At 45.3% G+C, this 26,752-nt stretch overlaps 1 protein-coding gene across 5 annotated transcripts in view; it reads left to right on the top strand.

Moving 5' to 3' along the window:
• The window catches only part of SH3RF1 (SH3 domain containing ring finger 1), a 301,996-nt gene that overhangs the window by 190,071 nt on the left and 85,173 nt on the right, over nucleotides 1-26,752 (top strand). For 4 of the 5 annotated variants that reach the window (XM_088448450.1, XM_088448446.1, XM_088448448.1 and 1 more), the window contains exons 4-5: nucleotides 4,632-4,727; nucleotides 24,636-24,932. In XM_088448450.1, coding sequence (XP_088304576.1) covers nucleotides 4,632-4,727; nucleotides 24,636-24,932 — 393 coding nt within the window. The remainder of the gene's footprint in view (nucleotides 1-4,631; nucleotides 4,728-24,635; nucleotides 24,933-26,752) is intronic. The other variant, XM_088448447.1, reaches the window with a different exon arrangement.

Here is a 26,752-nt window from a genome sequence, read left to right as displayed (position 1 = left end):
GGGTATTCCTCTGCTGAGTGTAAGCCCCTGGGTATTCCTCTGCTGAGTTTAGCCCCTGGGTATTCCTCTGCTGAGTGTAAGCCCCTGGGTATTCCTTTGCTGAGTGTAAGCCCCTGGGTATTCCTCTGCTGAGTGTAAGCCCCTGTGTATTCAACCACTGCCTGCCCACCTATATATATTCCACTGCTGTCTACGTGCCTCTGTCTCTTCCATCCATTTTTGGCCCAGCAGATTTTTAGCTGAAGCTGTACATTTAGCACAACACAGGAGAACAAGATGAAAGTACAGTATACAATTGCATTTTCATTTATTAAAATGAGTGGCAGCCCAATGTTAGGTACCTCCCGCTGTTTGCTTGTTTTCCATATGTTAGCTTTTGTATAAACAGCTTATCTTAAGCATGCTGATAGTATAATGTTACAAAACAAATATTGTGATGCTTCTCATTTGGTTTTGGCAGATAATCTGTTTACTTGGGCTGCTAGCAGGTATGCTGCTGTTTCTTTTCAACAGTTCTGTTTTGTGACTGAAAAGTGATGGCTCATTTGAGCTATAAAGATCAGAGAAATTAGGATTACCTATACTGTGCATATTATAAGTGATCTCTTTATCCGAGGCTCATTAAGTCTAATCAGTAAGAATTTTATTGCACAAGGATCCCCTCAGAATTATACTTGTGATTAAATAATTGTCTATTCACATTGACTAGAATAACCAATCAGACAAGCACATGCAAATTATTTTTTCAAGCCAGTTAGATCACCTATCTCCATCAATAACGGCACAGAACTTTCCTGGTGTCAACCAAGGTGCCTAGTAATAATGCCATACATATACAGTATGTGGTCACATAACTGGTCTATCTATGATCCAGCCACTTGTCCTGAGTTATCTGTAACTATTGATGAAAGAGATCACTATGTTGTACTTTTCTACCAAAAAGAAATACATTGAGTCAGCTCTTGTTTTCAGGTATGCCCTAGATTCATCATATATTGTTGTGACATTTTTGCCCTACTCTCCCAGAACGTCTGGAAGGCTACCGAATCTCGGGTGGCTTTCCTCCTGGATGCCCGGAAAAGTAGGCAAGTTTCCCGGCTGCCCGTTAATGCTGTGCACTTCATTTGTGAAGGGGCGGTCCTGGTTTCTTGATGACTCGATTCGCACTAAATCGCTTCATGGTGTTCCTGCCACCTGCTTTGCAATATCAAGAATCGTGGTTTTGCATAACATGGGGTGTGGTTACGATAGAGCAATCATCATGGCACAACACCCACCAGCACCGCTCTCCTGCCTGTACCACACCACCCACCCGCAGCTCCCAGCTGACTGCCCATCCCCCCCACACACACATATATCCATGAGTTGTGACCAAACTAGTCAAGAGACCTAATACATAACAAGTACACATATTTTTGTAGGGTTCAAATCATTTGGCTGCGAGTGGGGCGATTTGCAATTGCAACTGCATAGAAAAGGCAGCAACAGTGGCTGAACTTGCCCCCCCCGATCTTGCCTCGGACTTGATTTTTTTTTGTACGAACAAAAAGACATAAGTTCGGAGCAACAACAAGCAGGGCGAGCCGCCGTGTGGCTGCTGTATAGCTAATTGAATCGACAGAAATTTTAAAGGACAGTTGTAGACTTAAGAACATCGTTTAGGATGCTTTATCAGAGAAAACGGATTCTTTTTGACATAGGTGGGAAGTGCTGTTAGCTGCATGGGTAAGAATGCGGGCAGCTTTGCAATTACGATCCTTACTGAATCAGGCCCTCAGTCTACACTTTTAAACGGGAGTGATAAACGTCAAATGCAACTTAATCCACATATGGACGCAACGGTAAGTCTTTTTTTATGCAAACAGAGCATGCATCCATTCAGCTCTACATCAGACCCCATGTACTGTATCTAGAATCCAGGGACAGCCAGCCTAGATTTGATAGCATATTACAATGGTGTGTTTTGTACTTTTACAAGAAAACACAGATTATAATGTAATGGGTATCAGGTTTACTAAGGTTAATAAGAAGAGCTGTACCATAGTCTATAATTGCCATTAGCATCTGTTGTGTTATGTGCTGTCTGCCAAAGTATCTATATTTGTACACTGATGTCTGATAAATGTTAGTTAGCTTTTATTAATAGATTTAATTACTTTGTAAATGTAACCATTGTTCCAAGTAACATGGATACTGTTTTATCTGTTTTCAATCATGGTTTGTTTTGAGTTGTCTAAAGTTCCACCTTATAGAAATAATTTTTAACATCAGATATGTATATTAAAATGAAGACTACTAAGCACAAGCATAAAGTAAACTGCTGATAAAGCCTTGGAGGCAAGAATAGAAGAAGGTAGTAAAGGGTGAGGGACTGAAGGAGTGACAGCTTAATGGTAGAATAAAGTGGTTGTCAAGGAGATGATGTACAACATTTCAGCAGTGCCCTACAATGAGATATGTTCAGTCTGTCCCCCGGAATCAGAGTGGCTTACTTATTATGAGCGTAATTGGCGGGGTAAGGCCATACGTGAGAGGTATCTTTGAGGTGGAAAGGGCGTGATTATGAGAGTGCTCAAGTATGAGAACAAGATAGGATAGAATGTGACGCTAGACAGTTTGCTGGTGGTGCAGGGGTGATAAGTTACATTAACTGAAACTAAAAGGTCAGCTGAGGTCATTCTAGTGTTTTGCTAATAGAAGCATTGCCCCTTTTACATTTCGGGCTTAAACACTGCTTGAAAACACGGCTTTTACAGGCCCCCGCTTTGTAAATAAACCTCTCTGTCTCTAAAGGCCCCCATACATCAGAGATTGATTGCAGCAATCGTGCAATTTGCAATCGATTGTGTATAAAAATCTTTCCCTTTTTCAATCGATTTTAGCAACTCTGCAATCTGCAATCGATTGAAAAAGGGAAAGTTTTTAAACACAATCGATTGCAAATTGCACGATTGCTGCAATCAATCTCTGATGTATGGGGGCCTTAACTAGTAAAGTGTGTAGAAGACCTCATAGAGGAGATGAATTGCTGATGACGCCTGTATGTTGATCTTTAAAAGGGAGAGTCCATGAGAGGAGTTCAAAGTTCCATGTCCAGTGCTGAAATCCAAATCCACTAGTAATTTGCAGAGTAGGGCAGTACACACTAATTATTTGGGTGCCCTGATTCATAGAGCATTAAAGAATGGAAAACTACTTTTGTGATTTCACAGAGGCCTAGCTATTTTTTCGCCAATACAATAGTCTTGCCCAATCACCAAGTCACCAGATCACCCACTACACATGGCTATAGAAATGTACAAGGGCTGCATCACCTGTAGATCACTGCTAAGGCAGTGGGAAGATATCCACACATCAACTTTCCATCTGTGTTTTCCAGATTGACAACGATCTGATCAGCTTAGTAGCTTGTTATTGGGCATTACACATATCTGGGGCCACACATGCTGTGATATGGTGCCAAGTGGCTGATATAACCACATCACAGTGTGTTTGGTTAGCTTTAAAATGCAATAGAACACATCCGCACTTAGGGGTTCCGAGTCGGACTGAGTCCCAGTTTCGAATCACTTTGGAGTCCGAGCAGAACCACTTCCCAACCTGGGTCTTCTCGCAATTCAGAAATCAGATTTAAAAGAAATGGATATTGCATGTGTTGGATTGCATTTATGTCCCTCCCTTGTGATTTCAAGTGATGTAAGGGTATCAAAATTGACTGGAAATTAATAATATTTATGTTAATAATACAATAGAAACAAAACAGGTCCAAGTGACATGATTTTAGCTGATTTTATCAATTTTTTTAAAAAAAATATCAAAACCAAAAGAACCCAAACACTTGGGGTTGTTTTGACAAAACCAAAACTGTAAAAACACTAGGGTCTGCGCACATCTCTATTATAGACATGCACCCAGTTGCAAGAATGAAGCCTTACAGTGATGTATATGTTGTGAGATAATACTGACAAATGTGTAGGCCTGATAGTAAATATTTTGGTTTCAGCCTCCATTGGGATGAGATAAACTCTTCTAGGGGTGACAAAGTTTCCCCATTCATAAAACACATGTTTCTGCTTCTCAGTTGTATTAGATTTTATTTATGTAGAACCAACAATATTTCACAGTATTAGTAAGGCATTAATAACCAGTCTCGGTGGCCAAACTACACATAAATGAGCCATACGGCAATTGCTAAAATATTTCACTCCAAAAGAATAGAACCTGACACACATATAGAAACTTACACTTTCCTGAAGGGAGTAAATAATTTATGCTGTAGTGAAAAGTTTAGTCACTTACTTGGGTTCACCTTGCGGTGACATATTTTATTCCAAAGAAAGATTTGTGAGCAGATTTGTGCCTTCTACAGTCCTGTGCCCATAAAATATTTTAATATTGGAACATTAAAGGATTCCCAACCTGCAGGAAACCTAAGACCACTACAACTACTAGAAAACCCTAGTACTAGAGCACATGTGAACCTCATTATAGGTATGTGGATTACTAGATTCCAGTTGCCTCACACTTTCTTATACTATTGTACTGCTCTTGGAGTAGCCCATATGGATTGTGTTGTGAAATGAAGTGAAATGACTGCAGCCTGCTGAGATAATTTTTACTTGTCTGCACAGGATGACATTCTCACCGTAATCCGCAGGGTGGATGAGAACTGGGCAGAAGGAATGCTGGGAGACAAAATAGGAATTTTCCCGATTTCCTATGTAGAGGTAAGTAATATACCCATGGTGATAGAAAATGGCTTAGAATGAGCCCTTCCTTTTTTTTTCTTTTCATTACCCCAGATCATGGCTTTTTCTCTCACCAAATACATCTAATTGCTGAGTGCATTGGTTTTGACTGCATTAATAAAGCACATGTGTTGCCTTGTCTTCATCATTCATAGAAAATGTTGAAGTCATCGTGAGTTACTATTTGATAGTAACCACAATAGTTGCAGAAAATTAATTCCTTTATATTGTCACTGTGAAGGTATTTTGGAACAGAAGTTCATTGTTTTTGCAGGCCTGCTTAGTTTTCTCATTATTGTGGCTGCCACGATGACATAGTTTCATATATAAGTCACTATGCTGGCAGGCTTTAGTCTACACAAAGATGATTCACTGGCAGGCTCTCCCCCCCCAACTTACACAAACGCACACACATTTTTGAAAAAAGGCGTATTAGACACACGCCACATGAAAAAGGAATGTGGCTTTGTGAAGAAGGGGCGTGACAAATCTAATTTGTCCTGTACGATGATGAAGGGGTTCCGATCCATTTGTATAAACTGCCAGAGCCACTATTATCCAGGTGTCACTGCCAAATACAGTGTGAATCCAATACTGCAGTGTTGATACACAGTAATTATGCAGTATAACTCACCAGCTCTACATGTAGGAGAGCAGTGCTGGTGAAGCTGCACCTGCAGCAGGATTTGTTCATCAAAACAGCCATGCACCAGCCTGGAGTCAGCAGTGTAGATCACCGATTAAAGTTATAGAAAGAGTGATGCTTGTAGTGTATATGCAGCAGATATCAGGGAGCTCTGTGTATGTACCCTGCGCTGTCAGCTGAACTGATCGGCAAAGGTACTCGAGGTGTGCTGGTAGTATCTGGGTTCAGTGTCGGACTTCGACATGAAGGGTCCACCATGGGAATGCACTGGTAGGGGCCCATACTTAGGGGTAGTGGTCTGCCACCAGAGGGGGTGTGGCCAGCCACTATAGATACTTGGCTAACCATTAGGCAAAACTTGGTGTAGTTTCTAATTCTATTGAAGGGAACCAAGTCCCCATGCTGATATGGGGTTCTGCTCCCCCAGGTAATTGACCGTCTAATAGAGTAACAATCTATAATTTGAGGTCTACAACCTGACACCTAGAGGAGGTGGGTGGGCCCAAAGGCAGTGGGGCCTACCAGGGATTTCCGTTGTACCCCTGCGGACCAGTCCAACCCCGCATGGGTTGGAAGTCGGTGGCTGTGTTCAGGGCTACCATCATAAATTGTGAGGCACAGTACTTATCCTCCCCCACCCCAGGGGCACAGTACTTATCCTCCCCCACCCCAGCCTGTTGGACGCAAGGTTCCAACGAGCCCTGGCATCCAGAGAACGCACATGCTATGATGCCCCTCCCCACAATATATATATATATATATATATAAAATCATTATGATGTACCTTTCACAATAAATGTGATCTTTTTGTTTTCACCAAAGAGATGAGTGGTGCTCCTTTCCTGTTTAAAATCATTTAATGGGTGAGTATTAGATTTTTATGGATTTTACACCATTTCCACAAATGTTTTCTGAGAGTGCTGCCTTAATGACTAAAGTCACCTGTCCCAATATTTTATTTTATTCTCTTTCTCATACTGAACACAATGGTGGCAGTTCTGCTGCTACAACTATTAGGGAAATGATTGGCTAACAATGTAAGCTATATGGTATATGTTCAGCATCCCGGCAGTCTGGATGCTGACGCTCCTATTACCGGCGCCGAAATCCCGATGTCGGTCAGAAGCCCGTTGCCGTCATCCCGACCGCCAAAATGCAGAGGGTAAGTATTGGGGTGTTAGAGGGGGTTTAGGGTGCGGGGTTAGGGTTAGGCACTAGGGGGAGGGTTAGGGTTAGGTACTAAGGGGGGAGGGTTAGACATCGTGGAGGGGGAGGTTAGGGTGAGGCACTAGGGGGGAGATTAGGGTTAGTCACCAAAAAGGGGGAGTTAGGGTAGGGAGAGGGAGAGGGTTAGCATACCGACCAACAAGTGTTGGTATTTTAACCCTTTTGAGATGCTGGCATGGGTATTCTAACTGCCAGGATCACGACCGCCGGCATCTCATACCGATTCCAGCTATATGTAATTGCATGGATGTGACCAACAAAAAGGCATTTTAAACCTTTTCCTGTTGACCTGTTTACATTTTAGTTTCAGTATAGCAAGTAATAGGAAGCAATCTGTGCTTAAGGTCATTTTCTATAATACAACATATATGTGATCAGGGGCTGGCTGGCAACTTTTAGCCTGGGGGGCAGACACAAGTAAGTGGCCCATTATTCCACCAGCGCATTGACTAACCCCGCTAATGCAAAGGGCTGGAGTCTTTGGAGTTCCAGCGTCAGGATTAAGATAGGCGTCGGTATTTCGACGCCTATCTAAAGTCCATTGCCGGGATTCTGATGTCTATTATTATGGTTTATTTACGTGGTGCCACAAAGGCTCTGCAGCAACTAACAGCACACATGAACAGGGTATGAGCCCCCCAAAAAAGTTAATTACAGTATAAAACATTGCAGAACAAGGACAAGGTTTATAAACCATTGTTGAATAGGGGGGGCACTGATTGAACTGACTGGGGTTCTTGCTGAGGGGCAGTGGGGAGTTAAGGGAGGAGACACTGGGCTGGCAATGTGGGAGACAGTGGGAGGGTTGTAGTTTGGAAGCCGACGGTCTAAATGCCGACCGCCGGCTTCCAGACTTTTTTAATCCCGGCACGGTACTAATGACAGGCGCCATACCGAACGAAGGTAAGCCGGCAGCTCCGGGGGGGGGGGGGTTAGCTTTGGGGCTCCTGGGGGGACTTAGGGTTAGGCGTTCGGCGGCAATACCTACTACACCCCGGTGGGATATGGGGTCAGTGAAATGGTGTGTATGGGGGGGGCATTGTAAATGGAGAGGTCCTAGGCTGTATTGGAAGTGGGGCAGTGAGATAGGGGTGGGAGGAAGGAATGCTAGGCTGCAGAGGGGACACTGGGGTGAATGTGGGGGGTAAGAATAGACTGGTTGGGGGGCAGTTAGATGGGACACTGGTCTGGTTGGTGAGGTAAGGGGGAGACACTGCAATTGGTGTCAGTGAGATGTTGGGGGACACTGGACTTGATGGGGAGGGATGTGGCGAGGATGGGAAGGAGCCAGTGAGTTAGGAGTGGGAGGAAGGGGGGGAACACTGGGCTGAAGGAGGGTGATCACTGTGACTGTACTGGCTGAGGGGTTCTAAGTGGGTGGGCAGTGAAATAGGAGCAGGGAGCTGTTTGATGAGGGATAGGGTGGCAGACACTGAGATGGGAGCACTGACCTATTGCTGTACCTTCTGCCTGGCCCGAATACTCGTTGCAGCATGTACGCTCACACAGCAGCCCCCTGACTCTGGCTGCTGCTGCTGCTGGGAGCTGGGAGGATCTCATGTGTTTGTAAGAGGTGGCTGTCCTTTCCCTGGCGATGCTGCTCCGTTTCGGTAGAAGTGACTAGCATGCCCACCCAGCCCAGGCAGCAGCTGCAGCCGTCAGTGAGAGACAGAGCTTAGGGCTATGAGGACAGGAGTTGGGGCCTCTCGTCTGCTCCGTCTCTATTGAGCATGTGATGAGGCCAGGCCGGCTCCCAATCAGCACTGGCCGGGGCTCAGTTTACAGTGCACAAGCAGAGACTGCGGGAGGAGGAGCCGAGTACACGGAGAAAGAGGGATTAAGGGACACCCGGGAATAGCCAGAGCTGGGTGCTTGTAACCTAATGGCAGCCCAGCGCCGTCCTGCAACACATACTGCATGCAGTGTGACACCGGCCCTCACTCAAGCAAAAGTGTACCGGCCCGGGGGGCATATGGCACCCTGCCCCCCGGCCCAGCCCGCCCCTGTATGTGATTAAGGGGCCTATTCATCATAACTAAACTTTCTCTGGAGGTAATTAAGTTTAGAACTTGTATGGAGTTCTACCTAATTACCAGAGGAATTCATCATTTCTCCTCCCCATAACTATCTATTCCAAGAAGCTGTCATTTTTGCGATGACAGCTTTTCAGGAAACAGATAGTTATCCCTCTCTACATTAACTTACCGCAGCTGGAAGTAGTGCTGCACATGCGCTGATACATCTGTAAAACCAGCGCATGCGCAGCACTGCCTACAGCTGGGGTAAGTCTGTGCCTCCCCCTCCCCCCCCCCGCTCACCTCCCCCGTGTCCAGCACTTGCCTGCCCGCGCAGCAGCCTCCGGCTCTGTCTGCTATGCTGTCATGTGGTCTCCCAGCAGCACACAGTACTGTTTCGAAAAAAAAAAAAAATTACCGCAGGGGGACTTTGGGCCTGATTCAGACCTGTTCGCAAGCGGGTCGATGTTGGCCCAGTGCGCATGCGCACGACGAAGCCAGCTCCGTCGTGCGCATACGCAAGACCCGGATAGCAACGGCCAAGTCGTTGCTCCGGGTCTCGTACCAAAGTGGGCGTGCTGTCGATGGTGAGTGACAGCACGCCCCCTCTGATAGAGCCGAAAGCCCTCCAGGGCTTGCGGCAACGAGACCCTACCACAAGGGTCTCGTCGCAAGCCGAAGGTCGCGATGGTCTTGACCATCGCGACCATCTTCCTGGCTGCTCGCTATAGCTGTGGGTGGCTCCTGTGTTAAGTCTCTTCATGAATACTAAAATAACGTTATATAAGGAAAATGTCCTTAGAAACGTTATTTTAGTGTTGATGAATAGACCCCTAAGTCAACTATTTAGTATATCCTTGAGTGTAAAATACAACAGAATGCAAGATCTGTGTGTTATAATTGGATATAATAATGCACCACATTGATTGACTGGAGTTATGTAAATACCCTCTCTGCCTCCTGGGCGTGCTAATAACTCTGCTCCCCTGAGATTACACATCACAGCCTCCTTGGTACACTTTCTACTTTTTAAATAATGTTCACTGTAAAGAAGACAGTGTTGGCAGGTGTTATAAATTACTCTGGTAGGCCAATGACATTGATCCATTTAGTATAATTCACATCACAGAGCTTGTTTCTATACAGTATGTTTACATTGGAGACTTTCTTGCTGCTACACAACTGAACATTAAAAATAATTGGCACACTTCTACAGTGTTTTTGAAAGCAGAATTTTTAGGAAGAGGATATACACCAATATTGCAGTTCACTCCAATACTGTCATCTGCACTTTAAGTCTTATAACAACACTTCTCTAGGATGAAATACCAAAAAACCCAGACCCTAAAAATCTTTTTTTTAATTGACCTACCACCAACTGGTAAATCTTCCAGGGCCTGGGGGGTTGCTCCTGTGCTCTTTGTTCAGTCTTGGTTAAAAAAGTAACAGGGTACAAAAAAAATGTACAGAGGTTTAATGTTATGGTGCGGTCACGCTGGCAGATCCTTATGCACCTTCCCTGGTATGCTGGATGATCAATATCGATTTACCGTAGACTATAGCGACCCGCGAACGTCGATCGCAGGTCCCTATAGTAACTTGCTCGAAATCGAGCAAGTTGACTGGCATGCACGGCCAATGGACAATATCGCTATCGTCCATACGTGGCCGCGCATCGCTGGTCAATTTAAAAGAACGATTTGAAAGATAACAGTAATGATCACAATATCGATATCGTTATCCTTCAAATCGACATTTTAAATCGCTATGTGTGTACGCACCTTTACTTTACAGTCTATGTGCCTGATTCAGCACGGATCGCATTTGCAACCACGTACACAGATCGGCCGATTGTTGCGTACTGCGCATGTGGCTGCACCGCACTGCACGTGCACGGCCATCGCACTGTGATTACGCACGCAGACAGGAACCCATTGCAGAGTGAGTGACAGGCCGTGAGCGTTTGGGGGTGGTAATGAGGGAGTGGTTGCAGAAACGCAGGCGTCCCTGTCCGTTTGAATGCCGTTGCATGGGCGTGCATTTATTAGCCACTTCGATTGCCTATGCTGCTTGAGAGCCTTCTGTGTGCTACGAGACTTGCACTTTCTGCGACGGGTCAGAGATGCTGTAATTGTGCGTGACGGGCTGAGTGCTTCGATGTTACCGATGTATACGCAGGACTGCGAGGTATTACGTATGTGAGAAAGCCGCTGTATTGCGTGCAAAATTTCATTGCATGCTGAATCAGGCACTATGTATTTTGTACACGCTTTCACCAGATGATAAATGCAGCTTGACTTGACTATATATGTGTATATATGTATATATACGAGTTGTATCAATAGTAAAGTCAGGGTTGCCTACCCTCCCGATTTTAGCAGGATTCTCCCGGTTTTTAATAAACCCTCCCACTCCCCTGCAAACATAATCTAAACTCCTGGTTTCTTGAACCCCTTGGACTGCGCATGCGCGAACTGGACTGTCGGGGGCGGAGTCTGCAGAGTGGACGTCATGACGTCACGACGTGTGACGCCTTGATACTTAAACTACCCACAACCCCGCGGTGGCTGGCTAATCAGCAATCTGAGCCCACGGACCGAGTGTTTTTGGGTGCGGCGGTGGCAACAGGCAGAGCAGAGCGGAGGGGAGGTGAAGCTAGTCAGCAGCGCTGCACACTGTGCAGAGACAGGTGTGGTGGCCTCAAATATAATAATTATAAGCGGCCAATGAGACCAGTGTCACCTGCGTCATGATATATATATGGGGGCTGGGTGCTGAGTATCACAGGCATTAACTGCACATTGAAAGGGCACTCAGTAACAGCCAATAAATGGATGGCTGTCAGTGAGTGCCCTTTCAATGTGTAGTTAATGCCTGTGACAGGAATCTGGATATATCACAATAAAGAATGGAACTAAAAATACAGCTGCTCCTAATCATTGGCAACTATTGTCTGAGGACATTTAATGGTTAACAAGTCAATATATGATTTATATATTTTTTAAACATGCAGCTGTACTTTCAGGAGCCTCCTGCTAATATTGGGAGGGTAGGCATGCCTGATATTAACCATAAAATGTCCTCAAACAATAGTATCCAATGATTGATTGTTGAAAAGTGCTCAGAGGGGGCAGCATTTCCATGCCCTGCATACCTCAGGCCCGGTAGTGACCCACACCCTGCACCATAGTTGCCTACCCTCCCGATTTTAGCGGGAGGCTCACGGTTTTTAATGAAGCCTCCCGCTCCCCCGCAAAGTGTACTTCATCTCCCGGTTTTGGGGGGACGTCATGACAGCACGACATTTTACTTAAAGACCGGCCACTGCGGGGTTGTGGGTAGCGGTGGCCGGCGCTAGTGAGCTTGGGCACGACAGCGGTGGTGGGCGGAGCCTAGTAGCAGCGCAGGTGTCGGGCATCTGTGAGCAGCCGCATGGAGACTCAGACCACACACCAGTGTCTGGCTCCAGTGGCAGTGGCCATAGCAGCAGATCCTCCCCCCTCTCCTACCTGCACATGGAAGCCGCGGCGACTGAGACATGGTGGAGGAGTCCTGTTGGAGCAGCAGAGAGAAGCTCTGGTCTGGCGGAGACAGCGCTGTTCGGTGGAGAGGCTGGAGAAGTGCCCGGTCCCCAGGGGCTGGCTGGCAACTTTTAGCCTGGGGGGCAAATGCATGCAGGCGGCCCTGGCAGAGGGGTAGCGTGTAGCCAGGGTGCCCGAAGAACATGCGTGCTACGGCGCCCCTCCCCCCTCAAGTGTTCCAGGGAGGAGGCGGGTCCATATGGGATTAATGTAAAGTAAAAATAAAGATTAGGAACAGCCCCGTCGTGGTGCCCATATGCAGTGCCCCCCTGTGCCCCAGGAGAGGATCCCCTTATGCAGGCCTCCAGTAGTGCCCCCAGTAGTGATCCCCCTATGCAGTGCCCCTTATACAGTGCCCCCAGTAGTGGTCCCCCCTGTGCAGTGCCCCTTGTGCCCCCAGTAGTAAGCCCCTTATATAGTGCCCCCATTAGTGGTACCCCCTATGCAGTGCTCCTTATATAGTGCCCCCAGTAGCAGCCCACACCACATGCAGTGCCCCCAATAGTGGTAACCCTTATGCAGTGCCCCTTAAATAGTGGCCCCAGTTGTAGTCTCCCCCCTATGCAGTACCCCCAGTATTGCCCTTTTTATAGAGCCCCCAGCAGTGGTCCCTCGATGCAGTGCACCCAGTGGTAGTCCCCTCCCCCCTATGTAGTGCCCTTAGTAGTAGTCCCCTCCCCCCTATGCAGTGCCCCTCGTAGTTGTCCCCTCCCCTTGTAGTGCCCCTGGTAGTAGTAGTCCCCCCTTGTAATAGTAGTCCCCCCTTGTAGTGCCCCCAGTAGTAGTCCCCCCAGTTGTAGTCCCCCCCCCTTGAAGTGCCCCCAATTATAATCCCCAGTAGTGGTCCCCCCTTGTAGTGCCCCCCCCTGTAGTGCCCCCAGTAGTGATCTCCCCCTTGTAGTACCCCCAGTAGTGGTCTCCCTCTTGTAGTGCCCCCAGTAGTAGTCCCTCCCTCTTGTAGTGCCCCCAGTCCAGTAGTGGTTCCCCCTTGTATTGCCCCCATTAGTAGTAGTCCCCCCCTTGCAGTGCCTCCAGTAGTGGTTCCCCCCTTGTAGTGCCAGCTTCCCCCCCAGTAGACACACGTAGTGAAAAAAACAAAAACACTTACCTGAATCCCGTCATCGCCATCCGCTCCTCCATCTGTCCTTCCCGGGTATTATGGGAGAAACGTCATATGATGTCATGACGCCTCTCCCATTGCCCACTGCGGGAGCCGGAAGATGGAGCGGCTCCTGCAGTGGGCGCAGCAGCAGCTAATGAGAGTCTGACAGACTCTCATTGGCTGCTGCTTACAACAAACACACAGCTGCCAGAGCCGGCGGCTGTGTATTTTGTCACTTGTGTAGCGCTGACCGAACTCCGTCCGGATGTGTGTATGTGTGAATGTGTGTGTAGGGCATCTAGTAATGTGAATGTGGTAGGGCACAGATATATTAATGTCAGTGGGGGAGCTAGGGTCTCAGTTTATAGGAATATATACACCCAGGGGCGTGGCCTTTGGGGCAGGCCACGCCTCTCAGTGGCGCGCTGCGCGCAGCGCTTTCTGCTGCAGTCTCCCTGAAAGTATTTTTCAAAAGTAGGCAAGTATGAGTAAAGTGCACCATCACAGTTATGGTCAAGCAGCAGCATTCATTCGAAGTAATGCTGGGTAGTTGTCACCACATGAAAATGATATATTATGTCCTTATACCTTTTGTGTGGGAGTATGAAACCAAATTAAAAGTATTTGTAGCTGTGACTGATTTGCAGGGACCAAGGCGTATACCTTAACAGTGTCTAAATAAGTATTGTGTCATAAAGAGCATTTATCTATCAGTGTTCTGTCTTAATTTACATGTTATGTTACTATTCCGTATATATCACTGCACTTCTGAAAGCAGCCAACATGATTAATTGCTTCGACAGTTTTCATGATTGATTAGTTTAGCGCTCTCACTCATTTTAAAAAGTCACATACCCTGCAGCTAGTAAAATGTTTTTGATTTTGTGCTATTAGCAGCAATTGTACTTGTTGACGTGAATCTCTTTTCTATTTTAAACAGTCAACCAATGTGAATAATCTCCTTTGCCATTAAAACACCTTTTCTAATTTGTGTTTGAATGTAGACGTGATGACTGCAGGTCACACATTAGTGTTTGTTGTTATAGTACAATTGGTGTAAATTGGCAGTTTTTTTCCTTTTATTTAATGTGGCCGCTGTTACCTTATTTTCTTTTTCTTCTTGAATTATACCATGGCAGTCATCATTTTTCCTTTTACAATTCTAGGAAGGGTCTGTGCTTTGGCATTACCCTTCCTGCGTCCGGCACATGTGCCGTGAAGTTCCTTTTATTGCTTCATTCCATGGGAGATCTTTATCAAAACTTGGAGATAAAAGTACCAACAAATCAGCTCCTAACCATCATTTTTCAAACGCAGCCTGTACAGTGACAGAAGCTGATCAGTACTTTATTTCTCTCCTTTTTTATCTCCAAGCTTTGATACATCTCCCCCCATGTGCATAGAAAAGATGTATTATACATGCTCCGCTTCCCTCTCACCAACCCACCAGCAGTAATGCATTTTTTCCCAACACAAATGACACTCTCCTGACGCTCTGTCTGGGCTTCCCGTGTTCCAATGACCCAGCTTCTGAATCTGTCACAGCACAAACAAAAAGCTGCCAGAATACAAAACGGATTATTGATAAGCAATAAAGTAAGCATTTTTTAAACAAATGAGTAGCAACATTAGGTAATCTATAATGTGTTTTACTGAATGTAGTGTTCCCGCTAGCTTGTTTTAGCTGGGTCCTGCGGCCTGTCTGATTTTAAAAGGGAAAAATGCGCCCACTAAAACAGCATGCCCCGAGCCTTCCCCACCCACAAGCCGCAGTGTCCCGCCGGTGGGAAAAGTTGTGGCGACCGAACACCGCGAGGTGAATAGACGCCGTGCGCATGCACACATCATCTATTCACCATGAGGTGAGAGTTTGGGGGAAGCCCAGCACCTCCATTTGCGGGCAATTGAATTCCCGCCATAGTGATAGTCAAAGGTTGTAAACATTTCATAAGACACTGTGTAGGGCTACACCAAGCACTCACAAAACTCATTCGCCCAAGCCTGGCCAAGCTGTGGCTCTCCAGCTGTTGTGAAACTACACATCCCAGCATACCCTCCCACCGATCAGCTGGTAAAGCATGCTGGGACTTGTTGTTTCACAGCAGTTGGAGACCTACAGGTGTGCCTTGCCAGTGTATGCCAGTGTTATACATTTTTTTATTTCTCTATAATCTACTTATGTTATCATTTAGTTACATCATTCATTCCTAATACAATATTGAGAATAAAGTATAAGGGAGACATTTTTTTTTACTACAATCACAGATCTTTCAGACATCTGGACTGTGCTTATTAAATTCATATAGGAACACAATTTGCTCTCCAACAGGTTGCACACATGGAGTGAGTATAATTCCTCTAAGCGGAGCTTTTCCACCTTCTTAATAGTTTGAGGGCCAAAATAAACTGAAAGCATTATTACTTGCATTAGAAGAGAAATTGCCTTAATAAAATAAATTGGGGGGAGTAAGGGGAATGAAGTAAGTGGGAATTGGGCTGAAAAACCTATTACCTGTGAAACCTTGGCAAGTATACACTAACATTTTAGATTGTTTGGTTCCCCTTGACACCAACCTTTTTTTTTCTTTTAATTCCAGCCTATTAGCTGATTAGCTCAGCAGTTGTAATATTTCAGTGATGTATTTGATCTTTAGAGGACCTCTTCTTATATTAAAAGCAGATGTCCATCAGAATTATGTTCTGCATAAAACATTTGCAGTTGGTGGGAAAAGTTAAGAAGTTTTCAACCAAAATCATATAGGGTTTTTATTGTGATTTCCAAGATTAGTGCAAGTGTCCTAGTTTGAGGCTTGGGGAAATCCAGTCTGTACCCCAAAACAAGATGCACTAACATAGGGAATCAATCTAGATGTGTATTAATAGCCCATAGTTGCCTACCTTTAATACTCTCTTCCCGGGAGAAGCTCGGGTAAGAGAAGCAGCAAGGGGCCGACTGGGGCGGGGCTTGACAATTTGCGTCATTAAGCCCCGTCCCCTCACGGTAAAATTGCCGCGATTGGGTACAATTTACATAGGGGGTGGGGCCAAATGTTGTGATTCATGCAGAATCACGGTTTAAGCCCCGCCCCCTTCACGGAGACCCGCGATCGCCGCGGGTATTCTCATTCTGCCCACTTCACTAGGAAGTGGGCAGAATGCGGGAGAAATGCCTACCCTTCCGGGGGTGCGGGGGGTTACCCGAAAAATCGGGAGCCTCCGGCGAAAACCGGGAGGGTAGGCATGTATGTAATAGCCCTAATAAAAGTGTTAAAGTACTTTAAATTGCTTCTTATTAGCGTCTTTGCATAAGTGGTGAAGAATGGCATAAAGCAGTATTTTGGGTGAAAATAATTAGTCCAGTCAAATTTGGGGTACTTGAAAATGGGTGCTAACATATTTTTATGTCTTTAAAGTGAACTTTTAAAAAAAAGACATAAAAAATGCACCTGCAATCCTAAAAACACCTGACCCATCCTTGCAGACCCCCAAAAAGTCTTTTTACTTTTTTGCTCCAAAATAAAAGTAATTTTTTGGGGTATTCTTAGGTTTTTTTGTTTTTTTTCAAGATTTGGACTTTGGGGGTTTGTGCCACGGGTTCTGGGTCGTTTCTCCACGTTTGCTCCCCAAAATAAAGATTTTGCACTTCTCTTCACCTACTATTCTTAGGAGAAACTTTTTCGCCTATTACATTGTATTGAGTTTCCACTTACACGAATTCCGTCTGGAATTTAATTTGGAGATAAGTTCCGAACAGGCGAAAAGCGGCAATAGGCAAAACTTTTTGACCAGTTACGGCTTTTCGCCTCTAATTGAATACGGCCCTGTGTTTGAAAATTTCAGTTAGGAGCTGATTAGTTGGTACTTTATCTCCATCCACTTTGTCACATCTAAGATACCAATATCAGCAGAGAGAGCTGGGGGTTTTTTGCTGCTGATTATCTCTGTTTGTTATATTGTTATTTTATTTAGGAATCATTCTAAATGGACATTTTTAGGTGGATATATTTTAGGGTTTTTTGTGCTTTCTTGTCACTGTCATAGTTTGCTTGTGGTAGGTTGCTTAGCCATATATAAAGCTGACGGCTGCAAACTGCTGTTAGCTAAATAACCCATTGCATCCTCATACTTGTACATGCAAGTATAACTAATTAATCCGATAAGGCGACATCTGTTTCTGTTTTTGTAACCATCATTTATTTGACTACTAGTAGGAAGTGCCATACTGGGTCCTGAGTGAGATCCATCCCATGGGCATATAAATGGCTGCTTTCTTTGCCCAGCAATCAGTAGGCAGATCTTTTTGTCTGTAATAATTTGAAGAGATAAACAAATATCTTAATTAAGTGGAAAAACAAGCCTGGAGGAAGACTGACAAATCTGAAGTGTAATCTCTCTCACTTCCCGTAATCGTTCTCCGCAGCAGAGCGTTTTATTAAAGGGGCTGCAGAGAGCATTAGGAGGAATTAGATGAGCAGCACCATTTGTTTCCCCAGCCTTGTATGTGTTCCAGAGCTTACCCCATATCAGAATAACAGTCCGTTACCTCGCTACACTTTGTAGGGGGACGCTTTGCAACAAATACATTCTATTACCTTGGATATTTTCCCTATATTAGTGTTCCAAGTTTCAACTTTTGTTTTATTTATATTTGTTTGTCATGATATATTGGTGTCCTGATTCTTTTACATTTTTGTATTTATTTATTTGGATTGCTATTGTGTAGCCCCCTCTCACTGTGCATGCGGTGCAAAGTATGAGACACCTCCTGCAAACTGCCTAGCTCTGCAGCATGTAGGCAAGTACTTCACTAAGGGGTTCCTGCTTAATGTACACTCTGTAACAAATCATGGTATGGACACAGGTGGCTATACAATGTCTCTTGTTGGATAAATTGGGCACCAGACCATCTTTTTTTTTTTTAATATCCCTTTGTTCCTCCTCCAGCACATCCCTTCCACAACCATGAGAATACAGTCACAAAGCACTGCTGAATGCTTCACTTGCTCTCCTCACTCAATACTTGCAGGTCAGATGGAATATATGACTTTTCTCCTTTTCCATCTGCATCTATTAACAGCTTTAGCTTCCACTCTTACATGCTAGGTTCAGGCTTCACTCACATAGTCTGTCTATAGAGCCACACAAACTTTTACCTGCCGGCATCTCTTGTCAGGCTGGTACTTGTAGTTCCAGAACTCTCAACGCATTTCTCCAGCAGTCCTCTCACTTTAGCTTCAACTTCATTACACCCTTTTCAAATGTATTGTTCATCATCTGGGTTCTCTTGCATTGTCATACTTTGCCCCTCTCTCTATATACAATATACAGATGCCTTACACCTATTCTGTCTCTCTGCACCCAATCTTCTTCTCATGGGACTGTAGGCTACAGAATTCTCATATCCCCTCTTTGCATGGGGCTGTCTATAGCCACTATACAAACACAATGCTGCCTATGAAGTTACTTCCCTGAACTGGGAGTTTTACTGTAGTGTAGATGATGTCTCCCCGTCTTTCATTTTACTCCTCCACACTACCTCCACTCTAACAGCTGCTGAGGCTCTTTTGCATTGGGACCCTATTGCCTTAACAGTAATCCTCTATATCATGGGGACTATCCTACCCCTCACTGGACACATAACTTCTAGCTCTTACTCCTCTTATGGGTGCTGCCAACACTGGGTTTTGCCATTTTGCAAACTACTAGCTCTTTCGTTTTGTCTCTTCTCTGGCTCTGTGGAGACTTTCTTTAATGGTCTTTTCCCTTTCTTCTCCTTAGCGTTGGAAATGCATTGTGGTGGCTACTGTAACACATCCCTTCTCTCCTGCAGGGAGAACTCAGAAGCTTCCTCCCTACTCCACAGCTCTAAGATGACTGCCCCAAAGTAGGGATGGCAGTTGACCATTGATGACTTGCGACCATTGATGGTTTTCAGTCTATGGTCTGGTTTTACCATCAGTGGGGGAAACATAGTGCTACAAATCCAATGGCAGAGGTGTGTGCAAGGGTGGCGCCCCAACCTTCAATGGTTAAAAACCGTCAACTTTTGATGGTATCTGCCTCGATGGACAACCTTACTCCAAAGGTGGGAAACCCGAACGCCTTATAAATTTGTGTCCTCGAGATGATTGTCCCATTTCACCATGCCCCCTTTTTGGTCAATATTTGTCCAACAGCTTTTTTTTACTTGCCTTCCCAATAACCCAGTTCTTCAGTCAATAGTATGGGCTGCGAGAAATTCTCAGCAGCCTCGTTTCCACAGTACGCCAATGTAATTTTACCTAGCATTAACACTTGTGGATACAGAGATGAACTTTCCCGAATTGATGTGCTCCAGAATCTCTAATGCTTGTCAGAAAGACATGTACAGGTTGTTGGTTACATTACATTACAAACAGCATAAAAGTGTGTTTAGTAGGATTTGAGAATGCACGTTACATGCTTTAAAATAAATTCCATGGATTAAAGCCTTAATCTTTGTCACAAAAATTTGTTCTAAAATATGGGCGTATAAGGATTGTTTGGACATAACATTGTTAAAGGTCACTATAAGATTGTGTAAGATTTAAAGTTAACAGAATGTCATTATGACTCATCAGCCATCAGAACTAGTATCTGCCCGAGCCTTTAGTGTCAAATTCTGACTACCCTATAAAATTCTTTTACCATGAAATAGTTTCACTGTAAACACTCATTCTCAGATATTCCTATCTTTATGGCAATTAGCAGTCTGTGCACAGGCACCATCTCCAGAATTAAGGTGCCTATCCACTAGACGATTAAAATGAGCGATTGAACGATATCGATAATCGTTCGATAATAGTTTGAACATCGTTTGAAAATTTGGTCTTTTAGACATCTATCATCGTGCAAACATGCTGGTTAACCTGACGATATCGTCAGGTTCAGCATGTTTGCAGATGATGGATTGTGCCTGCACTGAACGACATATCGCTCATTGTGGGCACCCTGCAGTGTAGTGAACGACTGAACAATAATGATATCGTTATCATTCAGTCTTTTCTCTGTCGGGTAGTGGATACCCGCCTTTATAGTTTACCAAGGTCCTTAATCTACAGCAGGAGATAGATAGTACCTAACAGTTGCAGAACGTAGATGTTATATATATAAAGTGAACAATAGTCAAATATGAGCAATATGGGGGTCATTCATACCCGGTCATTAGCGCCGATGCGCTCGGACCGGGTTGATGGCCCCCCACAGAGCATGCGCCCGACGGCGCCGTCGTGCGCATGCGTGAGACCAAAGGGGGCGAGCTGTCGATGTTGATTGACAGCTCGCCCCGTTTGGAAGGCGGGCCCGGGGGGTGGCAGCCCAAACGGAGGCGTTCCCATGGGAACGCCTACCGTTCGGGGGAGGCCCCACTGACATCACTAGTGATGTCATTGGAGAGCTTCCGGCTCAGACAGAGCCAGAAGATCTCCGGGGCTTACGACAAGGGAGACCCTACCCTAGGGTCTCGTCGTAAGCCCTGATGGTCGCGATAGTCTGTGACCATCGCGACCATCACCGGAGCGGTCGTTAGAGCTGTGGGTGTTAACCCACAGCCTAACGATCGCTACAGAGGCGGGCAGTCAGGATGCAAGCGGCCGCCCAGTTTCTGAGCGACCGCTTGCATCCTCCGACCGCTTCTGAATGAGGCCCTATGTGTGGTGATCTATTAAGACCTACATACACTGTGCTGATAGAAGTGTATTACAGTCATGCCAAATGCAGAATATTGAGTTATATTTCAATGCATGACCAATCATTGAAGGATATTGAATACCAGGCGATGCGCGTGTAGTATGTCCGTAACTGTTGAGGTGTGCACTATGACCATCCATCTTTGCTGATTTTCCTTTTCGCCCCATAGAGGTGTGCAAGATAATCAGAGAAAATATTCTGCCATTGTCAATGGTAATGTGCACAGTCAGACATTGCAGTGATGTCTGGAAGCACATTGCCAAGAATTATAATAATAATAATTTTATGTATATAGAGCTTTTCTCCTGTAGGACTCAAAGTCGCTCTACAGACATCAGAAAACATGGTACATTGTATAAGGATTTGGTATTACAGAAAAAAATAGAAAACCACACAGAGATCATTAAAATCAACCAAAGCTAGAGAGCACAATAAGCATATTGCAGGGTTGGTGCAGACATTTTGGGAAATAACTTCCATGGGTTATATATTCCACCCACAAAGATACCAAATGAGGCAGCTGTCTTGGGCGCACTACGTAGGATTACGCTGGGTGGAATTTACGCCTAGAAGAGATTACACAAAATGGGTGATTGCAGCATCCTGATGCCAGGAGTAGGGTCTCATCATAATAGTCAGGTCCATGAATTTTTCATCCCATCCACGAGTGTACCAGGTGAGGCAGCCATGTTGGCGCACTACGAAGGTTGCACTATGGGAGATAAGCCATACAAGGACCCAAGGAACATATCGGAAAACTGACACGTGAGTGGCAGTATGATAATCCGTCTATGAATAGATCCACGTGAAGTACGTCCTGCCCATGGAGGACGCACTTCAGTGGAGGTATAGCACTCCGGCATAGCATACCATACGGGGTGGAAGTACATGGTACATGACAGGGAATAGCAAATACAGCAAACAGTGTTGCAGTTGGGCATGACATATTCGGGTGACTGAAACATTTGTGAAATTTAATAGATCCATGTGTTTGTTCATCATGGCCAAGAAATAACCATCCGAGACAGCCATCTGGGGCGCACTGGGTAGGTTACATCTGGCAGGGTGTGCAAGTAACGGAGGTGTAACGTCCAGGTGCAGAGAAAAAAAAATGAACGAGAAGCTGAATACAAAGGTCTAAGGGGCTGTATTAAAAAAAAAAAAAAATGGTGACAGCATTAAAAGTTAAAGCTCCCAAAAGGTATTACGTGTATTGAGAAAACAATCACATCATGGTGGTCAACGTTTTAAGACCCTAAGGTCTTTTCATCAGGACCGATAGTGGAATATATGCTCTACATTAATTGAGGATGGCACTGGGAAAGTGGTGCCCTAGGGCACTCCAGGGTGAATACAGAATATACAGAATCAAGTACATCCCTCTTAGCATGTAAGCTCTCATAGGCAGGGCCCTCCTTTCTCATGTTCCACTCCAACACTATTCTTGCTTACAGTGCTCCTTGTCCCTTATCTGCTAGTCCCTTTCAAGGTCTCTGTGTGCTTTATCTGCCTGTTATTGGGTACAGGACCATTGATAGCTGAACTGCCTGCCCTTTCCAGTGACTCACCTCCACTTACCTACATGTGATTTTCTCCCTAGAGTGCCTAGAGGGCAGGTGATACTAATCAGGTGCTTCTAATCTTTAAACCAAAATGATTGGCATAGAAACACATCAGATTGGCCCCACGTCATAGAACCACGAACAGAGCCGGACCTAGGCATAAGCGAACTAAGCAAATGCCTAGGGCATTTGGAATTCCTAGGGGCATCCAGGCCCGCCAGGCCAGTGGAGGTTTGGGGTAGGCACAGCCGGGGTACCTGCTGCCGGGTGGCAGAGACTCTGGCAGCTGCTACTGCCTCTGCGCAGCGTCCATGATCGGAGCTCAGCTGACTGCTCTGATTGAGCCCTGGAGCAGCAGTGAGTGGGCAGCAGTGGTTTGTGGGGACGGGACACCTGGAGGCGGCTAGTGGTTAGCACTGGGCCAGTTCTGGGGGGCACGCACCGGGACGGCGACCATTGGTGGCCGTGATCAGAATGAGCTTCTGCGTATGGGCAGGGGCTCATTCAGAACTATAAGTAAATGGCTGCGGGAGGGCTGCTGCACCCACAGAAGCTCCTCCAATGGGCCTCGGCGGAGCTCGGAGTAGTGAGTCACATCTGACGGCTCCGGGCTCTGTCTCCAGCAATCATCACACACAGCTGCAGCCTGCCAGCCTGTGCTGGGAAAAGCGAGTCCGCTGCGAGCAGCTTGCCGTACCTCAAGTCGGGCAGCTCTGCAGGCTGCACTCAAGTAAAGCAAGTCTGGAACTGGGAGAGGGCTGGGGTGCTGTTGTGCTCACTGCTGGGAGAGGGGTGCTGGGTAAGTTTGGGTGCTGACACTGTGCTGTGCCGGGAGAGGGGGTGCTGTGCTGGATGAGGGGTGCTGTGCTGGGATAGGGCTGCTTGGTCAGGTGAGGGGTGCTGACCCAGTGCTGTGCCAGGAGAGGGATGATGGGTGCTGTGATCTGTGTTGTGCTGGGAGAGGGGTGAAGTGTGGTGTACTGTGTTGGGTGATGAGTGCTATGATATGTGCTGTGCTGGAAGACAGGTGCTGTGATCTGTGCTGGGAGAGGGGTGTAGGGTGCTGAGCTGGGAGAGGGGTGATGGGTGCTGTGATCTGTGCTGTGCTAGGAGAGGAGTGCTGTGCATGGTAAGGGGTGCTGTGTTGTGCTGTGCTGGGAGCACAGCACAATGGGGGAAGGGGCTACTGCACAGTGAGGCCAAACCCCTTTTCAGGATCTGACTGGGTGGAGCACCACCCAAAATCTTGCTTAGGGCCCTCATTTGGCACTCCCCACAAATCACACCATTATTCTCCCCATCCTGCCTATTTCACTGGGAAGTGGATGGGACGTGGGACGGCCGTCTACTCTTCCTGGTATCTGGTCGTTTTGGGAGAGTAGGTAGCTATGACTTTCCTGCCAAGATACAGTGAGTCCACTAGCTCTTGCTTCTGGTCTGCGTCCTACCTAGTTTGTCAGTTTTTTGTTCTGTATTGTTCCAAAAATGTCATTTTACAATTACTGTCCCATTGAAATGTCATTATTTGCTGTTACTGTGTATATACCCATAACGGCTCTGTGGGAACTTTGTGGAGCCTTAAAAATAAAGGATAATAATATATGAATTATACATGATTTCCATTCACTTTGTCACATAAATGGAAATGCAATACGCCAGGAATAGTGCCTGTAGTGTAGTACCACTCTGTCCACAGTTCAGCTACTAAAGCTGGGCATAGACTCTACAATCATCTGTCAGATATCTGTCCAATCTGGCTGGTTGGAATGAAAACCTGGTAATGTATGGGAGCAAATAACAATAGAAATTGCTCCCAAACACTAGAAAAGGGACCAGATTTTCCTTCCCACCAGATATCTGACAGATAATTGTAGTGTATGCCCAGCATTAGTCACTGTACTTTATGCTATTGCACAATAGAAATACTGCAAGTGTAACCTGCACAGTGCATTTCAGGGTTGAATTATAAAAAAAATGTATGCGCTATATTATATGTTTGGATGTGCTGTATCATATGTTATAATTACAAATCTTATGTTTGTTTTAGTTCAATTCCGCAGCTAAGCAACTTATAGAGTTGGACAAGCCCTCGGGAGTGGACTCTGGGGAAGGAACATCTGGGACAACACATAGCAGCTCTTCCCAAAAGCACACAGATGCCAAGAAGAACACCAAAAAACGTCACTCCTTTACCTCCCTTACCATGTCCAACAAGTCATCACAGTCTGTTCAGAACCGTCATTCCATGGAGATCAGTCCTCCTGTGCTCATTAGCTCCAGCAACCCCACCGCTGCGGCCAGGATTAGCGAGCTATCAGGTCTGTCCTGCAGCGCTCCTTCGCAGGTGAGGAAAATTCCATCAAGTAGCAAATTTTCCTTCATGCATATAATACCCTCTTCCACTGACGGGAAAGTACAGTGTTATTGCACATGAACGCGGAACAACCCGGGATTTCTTGTCAATGGAAACTGCTCCACCCGGGACCAGTCACCTGGGAATCCTTCCCGGGTACATAGCAAGGTTTTTCCCGGAAGTTGCAATGGAAACTGGTAACCCGGGTCATCCGCTTACAGCACGGGGAGAGCCGCATTCTGGCTCAAGGAGATGTCATCTCCAAGCGCTGGCACTGCATCTGAGTGTATTCTGAACGATGCCGATCCAGGAATAACCCAGATTGGCGCAGAGGTGGAAAAGGGGTCTGTCCTGGGTCTGATCCGGTTTGGAACAGTGTTTCAAATCCCGGGTCAGACCCGGGACTTTGGTGGAAAAGCTGTATAAGATGGCTACATTACATTTCTCGCACCTAGTCCTGGTGCCTTGTCTTACTGACTTCAATAATAGGTGTGGTCATGCTATAGGTTTGTCACCTTTTGTACAGCTGAAAAAAAAGAGAATATACATTATGTACACCATGGTATTCTGTTTTTCTGTGTTTTTTTTTTTTACTTTGTGTTACATTTTAAATTCTGCATTTTCTGTTGTCTGTTTTTCATATCTACTGCACAAATCTGAGAATATTTATGTTACATTTAAAAATGGATACTCTGTGTGTGCGCATATGTGTATGTGTGTGTGTATATATATATATATATATATATATATATATATAAATATATATATATATATAATTATATATATATATATATATCAGACGTACGAGGCGACACTCAGACAGTGCAAATGTGTTAAAGAAGCAATCTGGTTTATTGCATAATTATCGTCATCAATAAACCACATTGCAGCTTTAACACATTTGCACTGTCTCTGAGTGTCGCCTCGTACGTCTGGTATACAGTGGGGACGCAGTTCTCCTTTAAGGAGGGCACCGGAGCAAGTTATACTGCATGTTTCACTGTGAGTGCCGGATCATTGGTGTTTATATATGTATATATATATATATATATATATATATATATATATATATATATATATATATATATATATATTGAGAGAGAGAGAGATAGATAGATAGTAGTGTGCGCCAGGGGGATGCAGATAGCAAGTCATGACTCAGGCATTGGTTGTTATCCAGCCAAGTATAAAGTATAAATATTGTTGTAATGTAAATAAATAATATAATATTGGTACCCCACGCTGTTACTTAAAAGTGCACAAATGTAATTAAAATGGAGTCCCTATAGTCTTACCTTCTATTTATTTTACATACTTTTGAATTGCTGTCAGTCAACTATTCATCCTATGAACAGATGATAATAACAGTTTATCCTGTCCCAATCATTGGACCTGATTCACTACCGATCACAACTGCGATTGCAATAGTGATTACGCACTCAGTTCAACTGCGATAGTATGCTATATCCATTGCGAACACTATGCCGTTGCAGCACAACATAAGGTCGCCCACCTTACCTTACACACATCTGTAATGTTTAGCAAGACTGCAAAACCATTGGTACAATCGAGTACCATCGCAGCCTCATGCACACTTGCACAAGCTCTGCTCTTACTCAGAAATTGCTAACTCCCTCAAACGCTATGAGGCCTCAAGATGCGTACGGCATCGCAGCGGATAATTCATGCACGCCAATGCAATGGCGTTCAAACACATGCAATGGGTCTGCATGGTCACTGCGATTGCAGTAGCCGGTTCGCACACTGCTATGCACGTGCAGAACACATCAATCAGTCAATTGCGTGCGTAA

The sequence above is a fragment of the Taudactylus pleione genome, unplaced genomic scaffold (genome assembly GCF_031769625.1).
Source record: "Taudactylus pleione unplaced genomic scaffold, aTauple2 ptg000021l, whole genome shotgun sequence".
In the NCBI taxonomy this organism is placed as follows: Eukaryota; Metazoa; Chordata; class Amphibia; order Anura; family Myobatrachidae; genus Taudactylus; species Taudactylus pleione.
Note: the sequence above shows the minus strand (reverse complement) of the source record. Positions and strands in the feature narration are given on the sequence as shown.